The sequence below is a fragment of the Vanacampus margaritifer genome, chromosome 2 (genome assembly GCF_051991255.1).
Source record: "Vanacampus margaritifer isolate UIUO_Vmar chromosome 2, RoL_Vmar_1.0, whole genome shotgun sequence".
Classification (NCBI taxonomy): Eukaryota; Metazoa; Chordata; class Actinopteri; order Syngnathiformes; family Syngnathidae; genus Vanacampus; species Vanacampus margaritifer.
The window spans coordinates 23,048,696-23,072,796 of record NC_135433.1 but is presented as its reverse complement, the minus strand read 5'-3'; the positions used below and the strand labels follow the sequence as shown (position 1 = coordinate 23,072,796).

The 24,101-nt window shown below is 40.4% G+C and overlaps 2 protein-coding genes across 3 annotated transcripts; one reads left to right on the top strand and one right to left on the bottom strand.

Moving 5' to 3' along the window:
* Positions 1-250: 250 nt before the first annotated feature.
* Positions 251-17,523, bottom strand: btbd17b (BTB (POZ) domain containing 17b). 2 transcript variants are annotated; one of them, XM_077558697.1, is made up of 4 exons: positions 15,744-17,523; positions 15,313-15,429; positions 4,339-4,624; positions 251-3,365 (listed from the first exon to the last, which is right to left on the bottom strand). In XM_077558697.1, the coding sequence occupies exons 3-4, from the start codon at positions 4,566-4,568 to the stop codon at positions 2,291-2,293; spliced, it is 1,305 nt and encodes a 434-aa protein (XP_077414823.1). In that variant the 5' UTR covers positions 4,569-4,624; positions 15,313-15,429; positions 15,744-17,523; the 3' UTR covers positions 251-2,290. The 2 variants fall into 2 exon arrangements, with proteins under 2 accessions (XP_077414823.1, XP_077414822.1); XM_077558696.1 differs by lacking the exons at positions 15,313-15,429; positions 15,744-17,523 and adding an exon at positions 9,027-9,215 and having other exon boundaries at positions 267-3,365.
* Positions 13,881-21,061, top strand: LOC144044349 (G-protein coupled receptor family C group 5 member C-like). The gene is made up of 4 exons (XM_077558698.1): positions 13,881-14,234; positions 15,736-16,735; positions 20,439-20,542; positions 20,615-21,061. The coding sequence occupies exons 2-4, from the start codon at positions 15,757-15,759 to the stop codon at positions 20,708-20,710; spliced, it is 1,179 nt and encodes a 392-aa protein (XP_077414824.1). The 5' UTR covers positions 13,881-14,234; positions 15,736-15,756; the 3' UTR covers positions 20,711-21,061.
* The last annotated feature ends 3,040 nt before the right edge of the window (positions 21,062-24,101 follow it).

The window sequence follows — 24,101 nt, the reverse complement described above, 5'->3', positions numbered from 1 at the left end:
AATAGAAAGCACTGCACACAAAGGAACGTGGTTGTACTTCAAAAAAAAAAAAGTACAGTACACAGAAGTACTTACTTAAAAAAAAGTATATATTAGTATAAAGTACTATAACATTTTACAAATTTTCAATTCTACGACATTATTATTGTAGTATTACTGTTTTGCGTATACATAATTTACATTTGTGCTGATAAAAGTATACTGTATTAGTAGTCTGTTGCACAGTGGCAAAATATGAATGTGTGCCAGTCGTTAATAATATATATTTTTAAAAACATTAGTGATGTATGAGCACAACTGTAACAAGATTTTTTTTTAAATATTTATTATTGTGACTATACAATTATATTCACTCAATATTAAATTTTTTGTCTCATACTACTAGAATAAAGTAATTTTGCGGCTGATGCATTTTGTCATAATTTGATTTTGTTCCTGAAATATTTTTGTCCACACAATGATTTATCCTTCCTCAAATTCTTGTAAAATTATTTATTATTTTTGAAAAATATTTATTCTTGTAATGTTATTTTTTTTCTATAATATTTTTACTTTATTGTTAATACGCCCTCAACCCTCATGAAGATGTACGGATCAAATAATGGATGGATGGATGTGTTAACAATACTTTTTATGGTAATTTAGCAATTTACATTACCACGTTATTTTCATAACATTCTGGCTTTGTCCTCATAATGACAATACAGTTGTAATATTTTGACTGCTTCATCATTTTCGTAGCATCCATCCATCCATCCATTTTCTTTTACCGCTTGTCCTCACAAGGGTCGCAGGGGCTGCTGGAGCCTATCCCAGCTGGCTTCAGGCAGTAGGCGGGGTACACCCTGAACTGGTTGCCAGCCAATCGCAGGGCACACAGAGACGAACAATCATACTCACAATCACACCTATGGACAATTTGGAGTATTCAATTAACCTGCCATGCATGTTTTTGGAATGTGGGAGGAAACCGGAGTACCCGGAGAAAACCCACGCAAGCACGGGGAGAACATGCAAACTCCACCCAGGAAGGCCGAAGCACGGACTCGATCTCACGTCCTCAGCACTGGGAGGCGGACGTGCTAACCAGTCAGCCACCGTCATTTTCGTAGCATCTACAACTTTATTTTCGGAATAGTAAAACTTTTGTTTATAACAGAATGAGAATAAAATTGTATTAATGTCTATCCATCCATATATATTCTACTTGCTAATCCAATTCAATATTATTCGTGTAAACATACAACATAATGCATAGTATTTTGATGCTATAACATTACTACATACTACACAAAATTACAGCTTTTTTATAGGTATAATAAAAATAAAGTTGGAATATTATGACTGATATTCTCTTAGATGTTTCCCCCTATCATATTGATACATTTTTCTTAAAATATGTTTTCCCTCATAACGAGAATAAAGTCACAATCACACACATGTGCCTTGATCCTCACAACATTAAGGTGAAAAGTTTTAATATTTTCACCATAATAAATATTCAATTCAATTCTTGCAACTTTGACTTTTTCCACATGAGAAAATAGTAGAAAGTGTGGACTTTTTTGTGATAAAACAACTTTATTCTGGAAACATCACAACTTTTTGTAATAACTCAACAATATTTTTTATTCTAATAATCCTTTTTGTTCATTATGTTGAACCAGCCTATGACTTTTACAGTCTCTCAGTTTCCCAATGGTGGAGCTTTATTTAAATCTTGCTAAAATGTACGTAATGTATGTCAGAATAAATAGGGAGGAAAAACTAAAGCTGCAATTAAATTCTCAATTATTATAAACAGAATCTACTGGAAAAAAAGGAATGCTAAAATGGGTTTGTAATTCCATCAACATGTATCTAAATGTAACTTAATATTCTATGAACTAAGCATCTATACCTGACTAGCGATAAAATAAAAATAAAGAAATACAAAGGTATGACATTATATTTGAATTCTAAGCAATAAAAGGAAGACATTTAAGGAAAAAGAAAAAAACTGGCAAACTACACTTTGCCTGAACAAATACAGTACAATGATTTTTGTTTTGTGCATGAAAAACTATAAAACATCCTTTTTTGGAAATATTTGGAAGACTATTAATGCACAAAGTAATGAAAAATGTGTGTATGCTGCGATATGAGTACAACTGTGTGTGTGTGTGTGTGTGTGTGTGTGTGTGTGTGTGTGTGTGCGTGTGTGTGTGTGTGTGTGTGTGTGTGTGTGTGTGTGTGTGCGCACGTGTGTGTGTGTGCGCGCGCATGTGGGGCAGACCCCCACAGTTGCGATCTATTTCTTCGCAACAAGCAATGTATGGTAGAGCGGTTTTATAACAATGTGCAGATAGAGTGAGCTGTCAATCAGGTACTCGGAAACGCGACGCTGCAGGTCGGCGCCAACCAGGAAGTCTCCCACCTCCTCCGTGCTTTGGTGGAAGTTGTAGACATGGCGGACCACCACTTTGCCTTGCTGCCTGGCCATCACGATCACTGTCTTCTGGAAGCTCACCCCTGCAAAGTCCGGACTGGACGTGGCCGGCGTGACGATGATCCTCGGCCGGCCTCCGTCGGTGCGGGTGGGCTGCATGGCTCCCATTTCAGTGTAGGTGGACCTGGCGTTTAGAGGGAGCCAGCGAGGGGAGAACAGAGAGTTCCACGTCACCCGTTTGCTGGAGTCGTGGCCACTTGGACCCAACTGAGTCTGGAAGCTGAAGCTGCGGTCGTCACGCGTCGGGTTGTTGATGATCCAAGGGGAGCCCCAGGAGGAGGACAGGTAGTTGCGGGGCGTGAAAATACTGCAGTTGACGTCAAAGTATTTGGCCAAAGTGATTGGTGATGCCGAGTGGAATTGGAAGGCCAGGTAGAGGAGATCCCGGATGGACTCGTAATACTTCTGCATGAGGGGGGACTGCTTCTGGAGACGGAAGAGATACTGAGGTGGGATCATGCCGTAGCGAACCAACCTCAGGGCAGTCTCCGTCGTCTTGCCAACAGGTTGGTTCTGGTTGATCCAGGCCTCCAGGGCCTCGTAGAGCTCCAGCTCCGTCTGCAAGATGAGATCCGAGCGCTGGAGTAAGGAGAGGAGCAGCTCTTCACTGATCGAGCTCCATTCCTGACTCTGCAACACCGACGACAAGTTCCACGAGAGATACTGTAGGCAACTGTCCTGCAGGCCCACGTCCCCCGTTTGCAGCGCGTAGTTGTACCAACCAACTACATGGCCTGTGGGGGAGTCGCTCGACAAGTGTTGGGTCATGTACTGGGTCAGGCCCTGCTGCAAGCTCCACACGTGGTACTTGCTGGCCAGCTTGTGCAGAGAAATAGCCTGGTCCAGACGCACAGAGACGTCGCCACAGTACAAGTACCTGCAGAAAGAACCGAAACACATTGAAAAATGGCAGAAAACAGTACTCTGATGTTTCCCATCTGAGTCACCCAAAAGCCCACACTGTCCTGTTTTAGATTGCAAGCCTCAAATGCAAGGCAATGTCAAAAAAAAAAAAAACAACTACAGTGGAAAAGCAGCGTACATACGTACTGATTTTTGAAAATCTACGAGGTGGACACACTCAAAATATATGCAAAATTTCCACACAGTGCATTTGATTACACAAATGAATGTAGCACACACATCGTGATTTATCAAATCTGAGATGAAATGAAAACGGCACCATGGTGCATAAACATGATGAGGAGGTGCAGGCAAAATGAAAGGCAAAAGGGAGAAGAGGTGTTTTCAACATTTTTGAAATGCCAGGAACCAAACTTAGTGCAACGTATTGTCTATTGCGCAATGCAATTTCGGATGTTTTGAATGATTGGAAGTCTTACTTGGAGTCACAAGAAGAACTCATGCCAAAAAAACTCTTTTCAACTCTGCATTTCGTTGCATCTGGACTGTTTCAGTGCACTGGTGTTTTTTTTTTTAGGTGTTACAACCATAGTTTTAAATCCAGTGAAATGCAGGATGGGCACTCGGGATGAGTTATAAAACAAAACAAAGTTTTGATGTAGTTAGCATTTGTCTTCCACTAACACTTCCAATTCCATCACTTCCAACTTCTTTTTGTGCTAATGGTCCATGGTGAAAATCATCAGCACTATCAAAAACGCAAAACCCTCTTGCAAGTATGGTGGTCACTCTTGCATATAACTGTGAGAGTAAGTGAACACGCAATTTGCATCCACTATTTGGGACCTTAGTACATCAGGCCCATAGTGTATCACAGGGTTCAGCAATTCATCTTCCAAACTTTCATCCGAGCAGCAGAAAAGTCAATTCATTATCCAACTCTTCAAAAATCATTCACACTTTATTTTTTGCTGAGTCCTCCACACCTGATGAACTTGTCAAAGACGGCGGCGCAGTCGGGCGCCTCCCTCAACACCACGATGCTGCCGTTGCGGCTGAGCAGCAGCTCCTCGAAAATGTCGCTCTGCATGGTGAGCACCAGGCTGTGGGCCTGGATTACCTTCACCTCGTCCGTGTTGATGGTGTGCACGCGGAGGGTGACGTCGCTGCCGTTGCCCGCCGCCAGCAGGCCCTCCATACGCTGCACTAGTCCCATGGAGTGATTCAGGACGGTGGCCCCCGTGTCCGGGGGCGCGTCCAGCTTCAAGGGAGCTGTGGACACACAAATGGTGGAAAATAATTAAGTAAAAATACTTTGTTATTGTCTGCGTGGATAATATTTCCCCCCCTTTATAATTTCTTTCATTTCTACATTTCAGAGGTAAGCCTATACTTTTTTTTTCTACTTTAGCCATTTTTTTTCATCTAGTATCTGTAATTCTACTCAAGTGCAGACTGTGAGTACTTTTGGCGAAGATGAGACATGGCGGACCAGAGATATGTCTTATTCATCTGTGAAGATTTTATCCTCAGCCTTAAGGGCTTTCCCACATCTCCAAAAGCAAATAAAAACAAAATTGACACCACAATTTTTTGGGTTTTGAAGAAGAAGAAAAATGCACAGTTGGCTCCCAGCGATGCTTCATAAGTCTTCATCAAAGCACAAAGACAATCATTGTTAACAAGTAGCAAAATGAATTATCCATCCATCTTGTTTTTTGGTACTCGATAGGGTCATGGGTGAGCTGAAGCCTATCCCAGTTGATTGGGCAAGACACGAATAACAACATGGTCTGGTCACCAGCCAATCACATGGCACATATAGACAAACGTTCACATTCACACCTATGGAGGAAGCCAGCGAAAACAGAATTCAACATACAAAGGACAAAAATACATAATACTGTATATAATGTAATAATGTGAATTTAGCATTTCTTTCACTCACCCTGATTAGTGTGGATCTCAACTGACGGGAAAGCAATTTTAAATTGGTTGAGCATCCAATTAACCACCTCCTACTTGTGCCTTAATTGTGTCATTAGGATGCATTATTCACATGAAGACATGGAGGCAAACGTATATTTAAAAAAAAAAATCTCCCAGGCTTCTAATACTAGGAAATCCTGTTTTGAAGCATGTGCATTAATTCACCTCAAGTCCTCTTCTTTACTTTTTCTAATGAACTAAAATGCACAGACAGCAACATGACCGTGCTTCAGACCCATACCACTAGATAGCACAACATCCAGCCACCATCCATTCACATTGGCTTCCTTGGAGTGGAAGAACAATGTCAGTTGGTGGCCATTAAGGTGCCAACTGCCAATCCCAACCCCACAGAAAAGAACAAGGAAGGACAATACATTAGGTACAGTTGTGTTATGTTGTACTCACAATTTTTGTGTCTGAAGTTATGTGAAGAGCAAATGTTTTTACTGTGTGTTTGTAGTACATTACTGTTATATGCATGTTTTCCCATGAAAACCCATGTAAAACAACAACAAATTGTGGGTGGTTTTTGAGGGCCGGAATGTATTAATTGCATTCTCATTACTTTTTGGATGAATTGTATTTGTCAGAGTAGCTTTAACACAACATACTTTTAGAAACACTGCTTTTACTCAGTTTCGCTGAGCTAAATTCCACACACTATTTCTATTTTTTATCTACAGTATCTAGTATTTCTTGCGCGCGATCTATCTGTTTTGGTTTGTCGGAGAGACTCGGGTGCTTTCGCATGATTTATTTTCTAATCCAACGTAACCATTTATGACATTTGACTGTCATCAACCAAACAGAGCCCGGCGGCTCAACAAAGTATTTGTGGCCCCACACAGGCGCAGTTTCCAAATACTAATTACGTGAAGTGTGGCGTAAACAGCAAATGAAAGAATTCACCTCACAGTTAGACACTCCTGGCCTCTCATTCAATGTATGTTTAATGTAGAGACTACAAAAAAGTTACATCACACACTGTCATCTGTGGCTGCATTAAAAAGTCCAGAACTATGCCCAGAACTTGTGCTGTTTCACAATTAAACAAAGTATCAAAGCCATTTTTTTTGTGGCTGGATTTGCCCTTATTTTTTTATTATTTTTATTATTATTGTTATTATTTTAAGTGATAATGCTGGCAATAACTGATTTTGCACATTGCTATTCCCTTTTTTACCCCATTTGGTCCTGCCTTTAAAAAAAAATAATAATAATAAAGTAATAGATGTTACTCACCTGTTACTTAGTACTTTGTTTTAACTAGTATTTTACTTAAGTAAGTTTACATTTTAGTTTAACAATATTATTCTAAAAAAAGAGTATTCTGAGTTAAATACAACCGTTGGCTAGTCTACTCTGCTCTGCTCTAGCCACCAGGTGCAAAACAACCTTGGGATAATTACAACCAAAGAGAAAACAAAACATTTATTGGTTGTCTAATTTTACACATGAGTGGGCAGACACTCTGGAGAGTGGAGACGCAACAATTTTTTTACACATAAATAGCATTTTCCATCATATGTTGTCGGATTAAGTGAATATTTCTGTGTTTTATGTATGTATGTAACATTTCTATCAACATGCAATTGTTTGGAACAAAGTGTTGCCGCAAACAATTGCTAGAAAAGATCAGACAAGTTGTGATTTACATTGTACAAAAATGAATGTGGCAGCTCAAAACCCAACCAATTTAAAGTAAATAAATAAATACATCAACAATTGAAGGTCATACAGTACATCTGAAATACAAATATTTGTACAGTGATGTAATGAACATCACTTGTAAAATAATGCAAGTAAAACTAAAGAAATGATAGTGAATCCACACACAAATTCACACAAATTCATTGAGTTGCAGGTAAGCTTCAATCTGGGAGTGTGAATTAATCTGGAATAAATCAGCAAATTAACTTTTTAAGAATGAAGTCAAACTATGATGTTGAGTTTTTACAGAGTAAGTATAGTATCTGTTAAGATATATGGGCTTGGCAGCTTGGAAAAACGTAAACATGAGATATTTTGATAAATAGGTTTTACTCTAACCTGTCTTCAAATGTGAACCTGCCTCATATTGGAACACAAGCAGTGGACAAGAAAAAAATGAAAATCTAGTCACACTCCCCTGCATGTACTGAACTGTGAGTACTGTAACTACAGTGGTGCCTTGAGATGAGTTCAATGCAATCCAGGACCACACTTGTAACTCAAGTCACTTGTATCTCAGTCAAATCATCATTCCTTATTCCTGATCCCCCCACCCCCCAAAAGCCCAAAAAATTCAAATAAATAAATACATTTATTCATAAAAATAGCACTCTATAATCCACACGTTATTGAATGGCATGATTAAAACGAAACAGTATTTGCCACACTTCACAAATGGATATAGGCCCCTCCCAGCTCAGCTCCTCACAGAGAATAAAGAATATATGACTGTGATTACTATAAAGGGTTATTATGCATTTCCAATTTTGTGTTAGCATTCATATTAAGCTAGTGGACTAAAGACTAAGCTGTGTGCTTGTTTTAAATACACCATGTGCAGTTTTCCCACTTTAATATTGATTTTGACAGTAAACTTAAACTAAGAGTAACATCAAATCACTTGACGTTTAAAAAAATATATATTTAAGAACTGTTCACTATTATAGTTGAGTTCACTGCCACCAAACAGCACTCATATATCAATTTTGAGCTTGCAAGTCAAAGCAAAAAAAAAATGCATGGCCGAATGATAGCTCATATCTTGGGTCACTTTTGTCCAGGGATGAATGATTTTGAAAAATAATGAAATTGCATTTTTTTTCCCCCTTTCAATAACGATTGTGATTTAATATGTGATTATTTTTATTATAAGTCCTCTTTCCGTGTATTTATTTACCAACAAGCAGTAAATTAATTGATCTTTATTATCAAAATAAACAACATCAGATTCATTGCACATATTTTGGTCTTATAGATAAATAATAAAGGCCAAGACGAGACAGTTTATCAACTTTGATCAGAGTAATCTTGATACACACTTTGACTTGCGATCTTGGTTTTTGTACTTTTAGTGTTCACTACAAAGACAACCAAACCAATAAACCTTATCCAAGATACAAGGTTCCACCTTTTTGTATTCATATGTGCAGCTGTCCCTTGCTCCAATTTCTTGAATGAAGAGAAACCTTGAAGTTCACGGCTACACATTTATTTCGCAATAAACTACAAGTCCTCAACACAGAGAATCTCTGTTCTGCCACAAGCGCCATAAAGTCAATCTTACTAGAACAGAAACTGTTAGACGGCCTTCATATTTCAGAATCATACCCTGAAGATGAACTTTTAGTTGAGAACAATGTGGATTCATGTGGTCAAAATCAATTAAAAAAAAAGGGGCCTCTTCTTCAAGAGAAGCTTTTTTCCCCCCCTCAGCCTCCTTAATGTATTGTTGGGTGGGCACAAAGCCAGCTAGCAAATGGACTATCGTGTCTTGGATGCGGGTAGCGTGAGTAGAATAGACAACCAAGCCATCAGTCCTTTGCCTTGGGGCTGGGCACTCAAGCCTTGCCCTATTAGCCGCTGACATTATGGGGGAGGCTGGACTGGGAAAGAGCAACACCACACCTCCCACCGTTCCGAATATTAGGGAAAAGAAGCAAAGTTAAGTAAAAAAAAAAAAAAAATTGCTTACCTCCTCTAACTGCTATAAAGTGGCTGAAGAAAAGAAAGGTGGTCCAGGAGACCCCAAAAAGCAAGCCTAGATCATGGGAGGGCATCATCTTCCTTCCTGAACAGTCCTCTCACTGCAGTATTGTTTGCACAGAGGTGTGTTGCCCCCTCGTGTGTGAGTGTGTGTGTGTGCTGCCCGGCTTCCCGTCCCGCACGCTTTATGTAGGACGCCGGCCTTTCGCTGGCGCATCTCGCAAACCCCGGCCGACTCCATTGATTGGTGGAATCTGGCAGGGGCGTTGCCATAGCGACGGCTTTGATTTTGAATTCCTCCCGTTTGGATGCGATATGGCATCGATCAGTATAGCCGGCTAAGGACCGAGCCTAATGTTTATTTTTTTTTGTGGGGGTAGAGGCACTATCAACAATCGATATTCATCTTTTAATGGCACACGCAACATCGCACATAGAGTATCTGGATTTTTAAAAATGCTCTATGTGAGATTTCTATTTCTAGACATTTGAGCTTTAATCACAGCAGACTGCCACTGAGACTATCTGCCAAACATAATTAAGGCTCTAATTTGCTCAGCTAATGGCAGTCAATCAAGTTTCATTATCCATTTATGGGGCCTTCAGTGTGTGTGTGTGTGTGTGTGTGCGTGTGTGTGTGTGTGTGTGTGTGTTTGACTAATTACTTTCTCTGATCCCAGTGTTTACCAAACTAATGGGAGGATAATATGATTGTGCTGGGTCTGCTCATTTCAGTTTATGCAAAACTCGGTTAATTGAAAGTGAATGTGTCAATCAGGATTGCTTTTAGTCACCTTCAGGTTTCAGTATCATTCACATGAAGTCATTTGCCGTGACTGACATATTGTAGTGCATCCCCAAGGACATGCAGGACTATTTTGTTACTAAATATGGCGATAAAGAAATATAACCTTCAAAATCCCTTTTATGGCTTTGTGTGTTTGTTTTTTTGATAAATAGAAAATGGATGGATGGATAATATTTGCAATGGTGCCTTGAGATACGAGCCGCTGTTTAGGCAGTTTTTGCTTTAACTTGTGAGCAAAAATCTGACACACATTGTTTTGTCACATCTATTGAAGTAGTGTAGAAAGGACAAAATCCTTGTTAAATACTGGACATGCTGTAACTGTACTCATCTGACCTATCCACCACTCGAACCATTAGTCCAATCAAATGCAAATGTGCTGTGTTTTACAATGCGCCATGTCCAGTTGGAGACAGACCATGCATAGCATCACTTTAGATGGAAGTGGGTTGTGCTAAAGCCTTGAGGGAAACAGCACAGTAAAAAAAAAATTAAAAAAATTGAATGCAAGACTGAGACCCCAACCCTAGCCGCCGCTATGAATAACCTGACAGGCTCCCAGAGGAGAGCTGGAGTGGCCTTAATGAAGACAACTCAGACAAGACTGGACTACAGAGTCTGTATGGAAGTGACACTATAAATGGGGCCATCTTCTATCACCCCAGGAGATTTTCACAGCTACCATGAATATACTGTATATCGAAACTGTTATAGGATTCTGTTCCATTTAGGTTTTAAAGGCAGCGATAGATAGATAGATAGATAGATAGATAGATAGATAGATAGATAGATAGATAGATAGATAGATAGATAGATAGATAGATAGATAGATAGATAGATAGATAGATAGATAGATAGATAGATAGATAGATAGCAGTTTCTCTATCAATAAGAGAGTACGGTCTTATGAACTCGGTCTTCCTAAGAACGTAGGCCTACTTGGGAACGTAGCCTACTTCCGAAGAACGCTAGTCTGCGTACCTGTCGACCCGAGTCCTTCTAGCTCTGGCATATTTCCGTTAAACGATAAAAGGGCGGGAAAAAACGTGTATTTTCCCAGTCAAGTTTTCACAAGTCACTAAGTGATGCATCCTTGAATTTAGCTAGTATAGGCAAAAACAACATCCAGGTTTTACGTGTGTCTTGGTTTATGCATAACTGGAACGGAACATGTTCACAAGGATGTAAGAATGGACAAGAATGCAAATTGACAAATGGCTAGAGAGCTAGCTAGACGGACAGACCTGTAAGGCCTACTACAGCCTATAGAACAGCTGAACTTTATTCAGGGGTAATCAACAAGATCGAGGGATAACTTAACGTTACAGCCCTTCAATGAAGTTAAATGAAATATGTGAACTTTTATAGTATTTGTTGATGTTACTAATTGAAAAGCTTTGAGTGTTTATCAGTTGTCTGACTGCGATGTTGCTGGGCATGCCTGTGGGGATAGTATGTCCTTCATTAAGGTCACATTGCTTTCTCCTTGGTGATGGGATCCTATTAAAAATCTGCTAACAGAACCACAATGTAAAAAAAAAGAAAAAAAAAGTGTGGGGGTATGGGGGGTGCTAGGGGTACTAATTTGTCAATTGCTGGATTTGTATATCGACCAAGAGATCGATGCACCCCAGGAGGCTCCATCACGCAATACAAACAGGACTTTTAGTGTAGGCAAAATGCCAGCTACTAGCTTTAGACAAAAAAGGTGTCCTGGATGACCTTAATCCTGCACCGGGCCTGGAGGGGATGCGCCTCCTCCCCTCTAACTCACACCAAACTAGGACTACAAAACAACACTCACATTGGCTTTTCATATGTACTTTGCTTATTTTGGAAATAGATAGCCTATATTGTCAATATCTAAAAAAGGTCTACAGTATATACAGTATTCCAGTAAAATATTTTTTGTGTTTTTGTTTTTAGTTTGGGCAGCAGTTTTTAAAGAAATAAATTTTGGACAAACATGCTTTTTGGTGGACAGTGACAACATATTATAAATAAAATATTATATGTTAAAGATGTCACAATGAGTCACAACAACGTTCTGATGATTTGACAACAAATGAATATGCCTCGTCTTTGTTGAAAAAGGATTGTGTGCGTGTGTATGAAAGTTAAGGGATTAAAATATTGTTATTAAAATTAGGTGAGTGGCTTGCCTTTCAACAGATCAATCAAACCTTGTCTATTTGGTTGCATAATCACTTTTAGTGACACCGACTAGGGTCAACTATGAGGATTTGTCCACCAGGTGGCACTCTAAATTAGGTGTACAGTACAGTACAGGACTGTCGTCTCCTATTTAATAATAACTAAATAACCTAATCAATTAATTAATTAATTCAGGGATATTTGGCTTTCAGGTGAACTTAATGTGACCTTCTCTAAGCTTTTGAATGCGCATGTCCAACCGGTAAATGTTTCAGTACTATTTGCACAAGTTGCTGTTCTCAAATGAGGAGCCTAACGGCAAAATTCACAAACAACAATGCTCCAGCTCTTTGAGGTGGCATCATTAGGGAACGGCTGTTGTAGACTGGTGTACCTCAAATGGAATGGCCTGCACTTTCTCCAGACCTGAATCCTATTGAAAACCTGTGGGATCAGCTGAGTCGCCATGTAAAGGCTGGAACCTGCACCCCAGAACCTCAACGACGGGTGGGATGCCGTGCCTCAGCAGACACCGAGTCGACTTGTGAACAGCATGAGACGTCGTTGTCAAGTTGTAATTGTTGTTCAAGGGCACATGACGAGTTATTGAGACGTTTTTTTTATTTTATTGTGGTGTATCCACCATTGTTGTTAACTTTTCTTTAAATTAATTGCTTGAAATGAGGAAATCACCAATGCATCCTTCCACTTAAATGTCTTACTTTCATGATATGATAGCACTGTAGTGTGGATTTTTGACATTTTCCATAAATTTCACCTGAAAGCCAAATAAATATTTTTGTGAGTAGTGTATACACACACACACTTCTTAGCTGTCCATCGTGTTCGATGATGACGCTTTCTCCAAAGGAGGGTGGGAAGTGGGAGGTCGGGGTGGGGTGTTAGTGACGCTGTCGCTGATGCCATTTCACGTGAGCCGCATACCCGCTCGCAAATGGGGCAAGGGAACCCGGATGTCGGGGGGGGGCTCGTTAAACGCGCCTCTCAGATCGTCTGTCTAGGATGGTTTGATGTATTTGTATAAATGCAGTGGCACAAGTTGTCTGTCAAGCTGATCTGTCAAGTGCCAGAGTTTCAAGTTGCGTGGTGTTGATGTTGACACACTTTAAGAGGTCCCTGTTGTAGTCCTTGAAATGCCGTTTTTGCCCCCCAGCAAAGTGCTTTGCGCCTCTCAACTAGCAATAGATGACTTGGTGGGGCAGACAGTGGTCAGGCATGCGGATGGTGTGTCCAATCCACCGAAGATGCTTCTTAGCCACGGCTGCTTCCATGCAGATAGAATTGCTATTCTTGGAGGATGCCTGTATGGGGGACTCGATTTTCCCAGGACAGGCCAAGGATCTTCTGTAGGCAGCGGATGTGGAAAGCCTCCAGTTAAGTGATGTGCCAGCGGTTTGGGGTCCATGACTTGGCCCCGTAGAGGAGAGTGAAGAGACATACTGCATTGTACACGGCAATCTTGGTGCTGACTACACTCCAAAGTGAAAATTTCCAAATAGTACCCAAATTGTAAATAGTGCATGTATGTATATACAGTGCTGTGTGTATGTAGTACTGTCAAAATAGTGCTTATTATTATTATTATTATCTTGTGACCCCCAACACATACAAAATTATAACTGATTAGGTTCCATACCTAATGGATGTGAATCAGCTGAGAACCTAAAGAGGAAGCCACATCACAAAAGTGATCTAATCAGGCTAATAATAAAAGGCCATTAATCAGCATCAGTCTGTGCGTGACAACAACGCATTCTGACCCGGTTGCGAAGGACAAACTCGAGTGGAAACTACCCACTTGAAAGGAGGTGAGTGGCCTCTTTGTCTGGCCCCATAAACCGCCTGGAACAAATAAGCAGGCCGACTCCTAATCTTGCAGAATATGCAAAGCTGCAAGCAACAAAGAGGTCGGATGCTTAACAAGAGGGCGGCGTTAGTGCGGCGCTGGTGGTGAAGTGAGGTCTATTCGGACGGCTCCAGTTGACGGAACGCGACCTGCTCGGGACCAGCAGTGGGCCGATGACACAATGGTGCAATAGCCGTTGGGAAGGAGTGGGCGGATTGGGGGATTGCTGCATGATTCCACCGGGAAAGTGAGTCAGTGAGCAGAAAATTGGTCGGATTATCTGCTTGAGGAGCCCAACACTTGTCAAAAACAGAATTCAGACATTTGAGCCAAACGTCTACCTGGATCACCTGTTGCCAACTGCATAGGTAGGACACCAAAAAGGCTAACTAATGTTGCTTCATTAATTAATGTTGGGAGGTATTATAGTCAAAATTATGTTCCTAATATTATTTATGCATTATATGGTTCTAAAAATACATATTGATACTTAGAATTTCAAGATGTTCTCTGATCTTTTTTCCCAGAAATCAACAGTGGATATGAATGTAAAATGTTATAATGATGTCAAATATGTAATATTTTGCCCTTGCTTTTGTTTCTGATGTGTAACTTTATGGACTACAATTCCTTGTGTTTAAAACAACAATTCCCAGAATGCAAATGAGTAAGTGCAATATGGTCTGCAAGGAGGATTATGGTTTAGTATTTTCAAATGTCAAAAATGTTGCGTGTTGAAATTTAGAAGACTGGCATCACAATAAAAATATGATTGATTGGCCCTGACCAAAATATTTCTACAGGTGTAGGGTTTAAATTTTTTTTTTTTAAATCACCCATTTAGAACTCACATTGTTTAACTCATTAAGGTCTAAAGCGCCTGCCAAAATATGCATCTTAAACCTATGGGTGACTTTAAAATCACCCCCCAAAACCTGAAGTTTCCCTGGAAATGATTGTTAATGCTTTCTAAATAATTGATATCTCAGCTCCTGAATCAGATAGAAATATAATTCCAAAAACATTTCAGAGCTTTCACCTGTGGCGTTCACACAAACCTAGGTTTATTATTATAAACCTTCAAAAATATATATATATTTTGAGCTTGATATCATACTCTATGTGGCAACACCAACAACCAATTAGTATGCATTGTGATTCGTAGTCTGTCACTAACCTATGGTAATGCAGTAGAAATGTCACAATTGCAGTTAATAGTTGTATGAAAAACACATTTAGGGCAAATATAAAAACTAAAAATTGCATATTCTAATTTATCGTATACCGGGACCTTTGTAAACCGATGACCTCCCTGTAGTTCTATATTAGTAGTATTCAGTGGTGGGCTGTGTATTTGGTACCTTCTTAAGCAGTGTAGACTAAAAATATTTACCAATTAATAACAGGACAATTTCAATAAAATACATTACAGTACACAGTACTCACCAAAGATTCATGTGTGCAGATTGCTTCAAACGTGGTTTGCCAAGGCTGGCTCGAACAAGTTTTGCTCTGACCAACGAATTAGACTTAATTCTGATGTAATGGAAGGCCAGATTTGCCCTGTGAGGACACATTTGTAATCTGATTAGTTAAAAACAAACAAACAGTTGACATGGACTACTGATTCTGAAGGCCCTGGGCAGAGTAATTCACATGGCAACACAGAGGCTGAAATCTGATTGAGTGAAAGCAAATCTCACATCCACATGAACTGGAAGCAATGCAGCCCAGAGAAATGCGATAAAATAAAAAATAAATTACTACAACTTTAAGGAGCAAATATTAGAATATCAGGGTTAATGTAGTTCAGTGCTTCTAAAATTTTTATTCGTGACCCAAACTGACTAGCAGTGTTTGTGTTTGCAGCATCGTACCTGCACAAAAGCGATGGCATTGACAGGCCCGCCCAAAGGATGCGGGTCCAGCATCGGCTCCATTTACTACAACCTGTGTGACCTGACGGCCGTGTGGGGGGTGGTGGTGGAGGCCATCGCCGCCACCGGCCTGCTCACCTCCTTTGTCCTGTTCGTCATCCTCATGGCCTGCCTGCCCTTTGTGACGGACAAGAAGAGGAAAGGCATGGTGGCCCTGCAGGCCGGCGTTCTGGTTTTCACCCTCGGACTCTTTGGTCTCGCCTTCGCCTTCGTGGTGGGCCGCTACTCCACCAGCTGTGTGGCGCGCAGGTTCCTCTTTGGCGTCCTGTTCTCGGGATGCCTGGCCTGCCTGGTGATGCACGGACTGTGGCTCATCCTGCTGCAGAGGCGGGGCCGGGGCCCCAGTAGCTGGATGCTTTGCCTGGGAGCGCTCGGCCTCTGGTTGGTGGAGATCATCATCAACACGGAGTGGCTCCTCATCACCGTAGTCCGGAACCCACCGAGCGGTACGGACGCTTCCGAGCTGTCCTGCGACTTTGCCAACCAGGATTTTGTCATGGCGCTGATCTACGTGATGGTCCTGCTGCTCGCCGCCGTACTGATGGCCGTGCCCTCGCTGACGCACAAGCACAAGCGATGGCGCCGAGATGGAGCTTTCATCCTGGTCTCGGGCCTCTTCACCGTGGCCATCTGGGTGGCTTGGATCGCCATGTACGTCGGCGGCAACCGAGCAGTGGGAGACGTCAGCTGGGACGATCCCACCCTGGCTGTGGCCGTGGTGTCCAATGCTTGGGTCTTCCTTCTCCTGTACGCCATCCCGGAGATTTGCTTACTGACACAGCAGGACCCGGACCTGGAGCCCCCTCACGATGGCGACCACATTTATCCAGCCAGGAGCTTGGTGTTCGACAAGATTCACAAGGAGCAGGTGCCACCCCACCAGACGGTCTACATGGAAAATAAAGCCTTCACAATGGAGGAGCCTCCAACAGGTAAGAGGATCTCTTACATTTTGGAGTACATTGGACATACAATTGTGCCTTGAGATAGGAATGCTTCATCTAGGGACAGTGTGTATTTAGCACCATCTAGTGGTAAACTAATAATTTATTGATTCTCAAAACACACTATTAATTTCAATAATATGCAAATGTCCTATAACATCAATGTACATTATTTCTTATATAATCATAGGTTTAGTAATCATTAATATTACATAGATCACGCCAGGCCTCACAGGAGGCTGACATGTTTCGCCGCCATCTTTCTGCTACGAACACCCGAAGAAGAACTTCGCGAACGTAGTTAGCCTCTGGTGATAGTGGCAGATCATGTCAGACCCAATGGATCGACCGCTGCTCACCTTCCAAAGATGGGTCCTGCAGGTGGTCGTTGTTGATTCGGGCTCCAGCAGTTTGTCTCACAATTTACTCACGCTAGTTTTTGCTAGCTTCTGCTGCTAGCTTCCTCTATCCAAATAATAATTGGTAGTAATTGGTGGTAGGCTTGCACGTGCTTCAAAATGATGGCATTGTATTATTTCACCATTAGATGGCACTAAATTCTACACACAGTTGCTTTTATTTATTAAGTTTTTTGATGGATTTTGTTTTGTTTTGACTTGCAAGCAAGTATTTGAGATACAACCACTGTAGGTTGGCTATGCACGCAACTTGGCTTACTTCACTTCAGGCAGAAGTTTGACAGATGGTGAACAATTCTTTGTAAACAAGGCTTTCAACTTGTTTATTGCCACTCCAAGTTGTGGTTTGCTGTCTAACTAACATAAAATAAGGAGAATCCCATAGGAGTGTAACATCACATGACGAAACCAAGAAAATAGGTTAGCATGCTTTCTTTGCATGCTAGCCAGGGGTTATAATAATTATGGATTTTTAAAAATTATTATTATAGTTAGTTTTATTTCCTTTTGACTTTTTATTTTTATTTTTAATGTAGTTACTTTTAATTAGTTATTAGTTTAATTAGGAAGTTTGTTAGTGTTTTTTGTTTTGTTTTACAGTAGTTTAGTTTTTCTTAAATTTAGTATTAGTTTTTTTTTTTTTAAATATGTGGCATATTTGTAGTGCAAGATAATAAAAAAAAAAGGTTACTAAATATTTTGTAATAATGTAAACTACAATACCACTGTTCGACATTCGTTCTTATGTACTGTAATACCAACATAAAATACATTTAAAAAGAACTCCGAAAGCTCATGTATATTATTGGCGAAATTTAAAACTGACATTTTTACTATAGTTATAGTTAATTCCATAAAAGTATATGAAGATGCATTATGGAATTTGTCACTTTTTTTTTTTTACTTGTGACTGCCACATCTGGCCTAAAGCGTAACTGCAGCTTCTGTGTCAAGTTTGTGCATGGTGCGCGTGCGGCATGCATGGACGTTCGCTCAAATAAACTCGGTTTTCTTGGAGTCTGAGCTGGAATTTTCGGCCTCCTCTTGTTTTTGTTTTTATTTCAAATTCCATCCCAATTGTGTCGTACGCTAGCTAACACACAACTACATGTTTGCGGGGACGAACGGAAGGGAAGATACAAGCTGATAGGCGCAGTTAGTCGCAGTTAAAAAGTCAGGACTCTCAGGAGCATGCATGATGTAGAAAAATCTTTCATATTTTAAACTCCGCAATGCATTTTTAACGAAAATCATTTTCAACTTTAGCTGAACTGTACTTTTTTGTTAACTATAACCTTGATGCTAGCATAGCAATGGGTTGATAATGATAACATGATCGGTTGAAGCAGAACTCGCTAAAAAAAATATTTTTTTTTATGGCTGGTGTTTGGGGGGAAAAAAAGTCAAATGTATTCATATATGTACAAAAACAAAGCTTAAATATATGCTATTGACATCTTTGGTAGCTATTATACACATCGTGTGTAATGAGAGATCACAAAGGTTTGATTTTTTCCAGGGCCGATACAATACCGATTTTTAGTATCGTTAGCGCAATTAAGTAATGGGTGTCTGCTTTTGACAAAACAAAATGTTTATTTTTAAGATTGAATACAATACCTGGCTTTTATTATATTACCCTCAAATTTGATCCTCATTTAGTTCTCCTCAACCTAAATTCCAATTGAAATATACCGTAAATTTTCCACAACTCTACCAGAAATGTTCTGGCCTTTTGTAACCCTACTTGTTCGCTCTATAATCGCTCTATATATAATAATATAATGGTATACTGCAATGCAATTGCCTGCTTCAAAACAGATTTTGGTGTCCCCATTTTGGTGTCTGGCAGTTCTCATGACTCAGGTAAGTAGATTCAGATTGAACTGTACCAAATAAACTGAACTGGAAAAATAGAATATGTGATGTGGCCAATATTCTCTTTCAACTGAATAGTTCAAATAGGTTGGAGTCTATCCCAAAATGGCCCTGTAAGATGTGGTTGGGGACCATTGTATTGTGCTGAAACTGACGCCATTGATTAGTCGATTTTGGTCACATTAGGATGGACAACAAAAAAGTTAGAGTTGTTCAACCTCAACCCAGGATTGGTGTCCAATCACAGGTTACTTATAGACACGTTAGAGCCTTTACCGAACTCTTTGTTTTTAACATTTTTAAAGGGACTACTACACCATGGTACTGTAAGCCATTCCACAGTTAACTATAGGCATATAATGATGAAATCTTACCTTTGACAAAATCGCGATGTAATTTCTTATGAAATATGAGTTATTTCGGTGGCTATTTTACTTACCCGGAAGACAAACGCTCGGTTCGGTAAGACCCTGCCTCTCCCCTTGTGGCTGCCGAGCCGGCACGAAACATACAGATTGGTTTAAAGCCGATTTTTAAAATGGACTTTAAATTTCACGGGCAGCTAGATCTTTGTGTTTGGTCACGCAAGCCATCAAAACGGGTCCTTGCCGCAAGAAATCGTCGAAGAGGAGGGGAGCAGAGAGGTTAGAGGAAAGGGGGGGGGGGAAGCACCGGAGGGGGGTCACGAACCCAAACCCTATTGTCTATGTGGCAAGTGCACTATCCACTACACTAGGGGTGCTCAAGTTCAATCCTCAAGAGCCCCTTTCCATGTTTCTCTCCACTAACACCTGATTCATGATCAAGATCGTTATCAGGCTTCTGCAAAACTTGCTGATTAGCTGATCATTAGATTCAGCTGTGCTGCAGGAGGGAAACATGGAAAACAGGCTGGATAGGGGCTCTCGAGGAACGAACTTGAGCACCCCTGCACTACCCCATCCATTTATTTAAATTCATCAGCGCAAATGTTTTACTTGTAGTTGACACCAGTGTCAGCCAATGGATTTTAAAACAGCCAATTGTCCTTTCATTGCACTTTGGCATTGCAAATGTGAAGAATAATTTATTGCTTTGAATTTATTTGGACAGAATGTTTATTGATAAAGGCTACTTTTATCACTATCCTGCGAGCAAGGAGGTCTCAGAGAAAGTGGGCGTGCGTTAAGTCCGCAGAGGCGGTGCGGGGGTGGGGCCGCACGCAATGACGTCAAACCGTGCCAACAGCTTGTTTTCTCAGGTTGGGAGGGGCTGGTGCTTGGAGAGCAGAATAACCTAGAATTTTTCATACAGGAGCGAATGGAGGATGTTTTTGGTGAGGAATTAGCATTTTAAAAGCTCCAAAAAGTTGATTTATCATGTTGCAGTCCCTTTAACACATTTTCCTTCATCAGTACCATCAAAGCCGGTGTCGCCATACGGCGCTTATAACGGTCAACTACGAAGTTGCGTCTACCAGCCCACTGAAATCGCCCTGATTGCCAAAGGTCTGACCAAGGTGAGTGATTCATGTTTGAAAATCAATCCCCGCTTTTGTCTTTCAATAAACCGCTCGGCTGTGCTCACACAGATGGACCAGGACACGATGATGCGCCGCGCCTCGGCTGCCTCTCTGAACGCCGGTGGCAGTAGCAGCGGCTCACTGGGTCGCTCAGCGGGCTCTTAGCAACCATATCGCACGCATGCAGTTCACAGCAGCCTGCCTGCTTTCACCATGTTGGCGAGATGATTATCTACTCTCTGGTTTGTTGTGTGTTTTGTTTTTGTATAAAATCCCAAAGAGGAAACTCTTTTTTTTTCACCAAGGACTTACTGCATGGTAGTTAGTTATTATTCACAAATTTGGATTATTACAATCATGAGGTTATGTTTTCGCTGTTGTGTTTTGGTATGAAGTGTACTTGCTGTGAGGAAAGAGGCCTTTGTTTGTTGGATTATGTTGTTAATCTCATTTTCCTTGAACGGCACATTATCCTGTAGTGCTTTGAAATAATAAAATATGTAACGACCATATAAACAGTGCACATTTTGAAGCCATTGTGAGAGTTGTTGGAAAGACATTTGATTAGGTACGCACTTGCACATTATGGTGAAATCAGAATTTCTGCCTACAAAAAGATAGATGCTCTGTTTTCCACCATATTAAAAGGTGTCTGAAATTTTTGTCAGATAATTATGAAGCATTGTGTTACTCCAAAGTGATTTTGAGTGCTTTTACTGGACCTGATGAAAGAGACCTAATGTCATGGCAAGTGTGTTTTGGCAGTTGCCAGTGGCAAAGCCATGTGAGGCGTGATGTGATCGGTCATTTGCATATGTGGGCTCGATAAGCCTGACACCGGATGTTCCGTTGGCAGGGGAAATGACACAACCCAATGATAAATCCATGTAATCTCTGCCACTAATGGGCCGGGTGTAGGTTGCGTTATTGTTTTTTTGTTGTTGTTGCAAAACAATGCGCTATTATAAGGGCATTGTTATTTGGTTGAATGGAGCAGCAGGTTTGTTACACAAGTTGAGTTGGATGCAAGTACCACACACACACACACACACACACTACAGATTGTACGGAAAAGATTTGGAAGAGACAATAAAAACATTTTCACTTATTGAGACAGCACTTCATACACCACACCCTGTGCTGTACGTAGCCATCACCAAACAAGCAATCAAATATAATTTATATAAGTGGCTCTTACCCGACGCTAACACTGTTAGCTAATGATAATCTGTGCCCTTAGATGGTTGAATTCAGGCATATACAGTACGACCCAAACCAGAATGTATGTTATTGCCCTGGGCGGGATTATATTTTTAATTTATTCACTACCATTGACAGCTATTGACCTCAAAAATTCATTTGAACTATTTCTATTAGTTTAACATTTTTTCCCACTTTTGTTAACAAGAGTATGAAAACATGGATTTTTTTTATTGTACATTTAGAACAGATATAAAATTTGTGATTAATTGTGAATTAGCTATTGAAGTCATGGGATTAATTATGATTTAAAAAAATTATCGCCTAACTCCCCTAATTTGTTTTCTTTTTTTCTTTAAAAAAAGAAAAGATTATTTAAAAAAAAAACTTTAAAAAAAAAGAAAAGAAGATGATTAAAAATGAGAGGCGCAGGCGATTAAAATTTTTCGTAATTAATCGCATGACTTCACCAGTTAACTCACGATTAATCACAAATTTTATATCTGTTCTAAATGTACAATATTTTTCTTTAGGTTTTCATACTCTTGTTAACAAAAGTGGAAAAAAATGTTTAATAAAAATAGTTCAAATAAATTTTTGACATCAATGGCAGTGAATGAGCTAATAAGCATCCCCCTTCCCCCATCCAAAAACTCCCCAGTAACAAACAGTAATATTAGTTCTTAGAAAAGAATAAATAGTAAATGCCTGTGAGTACTTTTATGCTATCTTTCTATCATCCGTTTGTATTGAAATTGCTTAAAGGGTTATGAAACGACAACAATAATGCTCTTCGTTAACATGTCTATGGTGTTTGGCATCTTTGTTAGCATTAAGCTAATCAGACTTTGCTAAGGTAAACCTGACCGTGTGGTTGTATAAAATATCAATATTTTTATGATTATTTTGACAGTAAACTTAAATTTCAGTGGCTTTATACAGCTTTGAAAAGTTTTCTTTGAAAATATGTGACAATCAGACAAATCACTGCTTGTTGTGAAGCGAGTTGAGTTCTCTGCCACCATACATCTCTCAATCTCAACAAAAAAAAACAATAGAACAGTAGAACAATAGCTCACATCTAAAAAAGCACGCAAGTTGAGGTCACTTGGCTGTAGTAACGCAAGCTTGGGAGGCAAATGGCTGGCACACAAGCCAGGAAGAATTCCAGCTTTTGAAGCTCCAATTGCAAAGATGCAAAAGAAGAAAAAAAGCGGTATCCAAATTGGCGTAAACAAAAGCACAAGGAAGCTAGGTGTGTGTTTTCCTAAGGTCACTAGTACTTCATCAAATATGTCATCAGTTAGCATCCCAGCTAACCCTCTTGCCAAAGCGACTTGTGCCACCTTCTCCAAGCACTTGAACTGTCATGTGCACATGCACGGCCATGTGCGCTACCCCACTTTCACGACCTCAGCAGATGCCACACTCCAGCCCTCACAAGCAGCTGTTTCCTTGTTACCGCGGCGACCGCAAGCAGATAAACACAGGCAGACACTATAAGGCTTTACTGGCCAAAGCTGATCAAACACACGGAGCAGTCAGCGCTCCCTCTTATTACCATTATGATGCTCGTGGACGCCATATTTGACAAACCACAATCTAGCTGGTGTTTGTTGACTTTGTTGCGGAGGTCAGTGATTACAACTGCGGCCTTGTTCGTGGCTGGGTTGAGGGTAAAGCTGCTTTCAAATGGGTTACAAATGCAAATATGCTGGCCGCATGCTAATAAGTATTCCACTTTTCAACACAGATCGGATGTGATTGATTCTTGTCTCACCAAGGCACCTTGCAATTATTTCTACGAATGTACTGTACTTGTAGTGCACTCAACATATTAAATGTGTTTAACACACAGGTAGCATCTTATTTTGTTTTAAGTGTAGTGCTGTACATTTGTTAATTACAGTTCAGTTGTCTAGAACTTAAGTGTTCCACAATCCATTTGTATTTGATCTTTTAGAAGGGCCAGTTTTCAAACATTAATTTAAATGATTAGTTTTTCCACCTATATTTGTATATAAGTATGTATACAATATGTCAAATTAAAAACCTCTGCCTTGTCAGTGCACAAACCAGTGGCGAAGAGTGCAAGGGACGCTCGGCTTCCCTTATAGTAACAACCCCTCCCCCAACAAAAAAAAGTCCTCTAGTTACGAACGTTCGCAGATACGAACAAGGGCCGACTGATGTCCATAAATGCCATATTCCGCTCGCAAGTTAATATTTTCAAGTGCGCAGCACATCACTGCCACAATCCCGCCGAGCAGCACCGCACCATTTGCGCATTACAACTACTGTACCTCTATGCAGGGCACAGCAGTCACGGCACACGCACTCTTCATGCACCCAATAT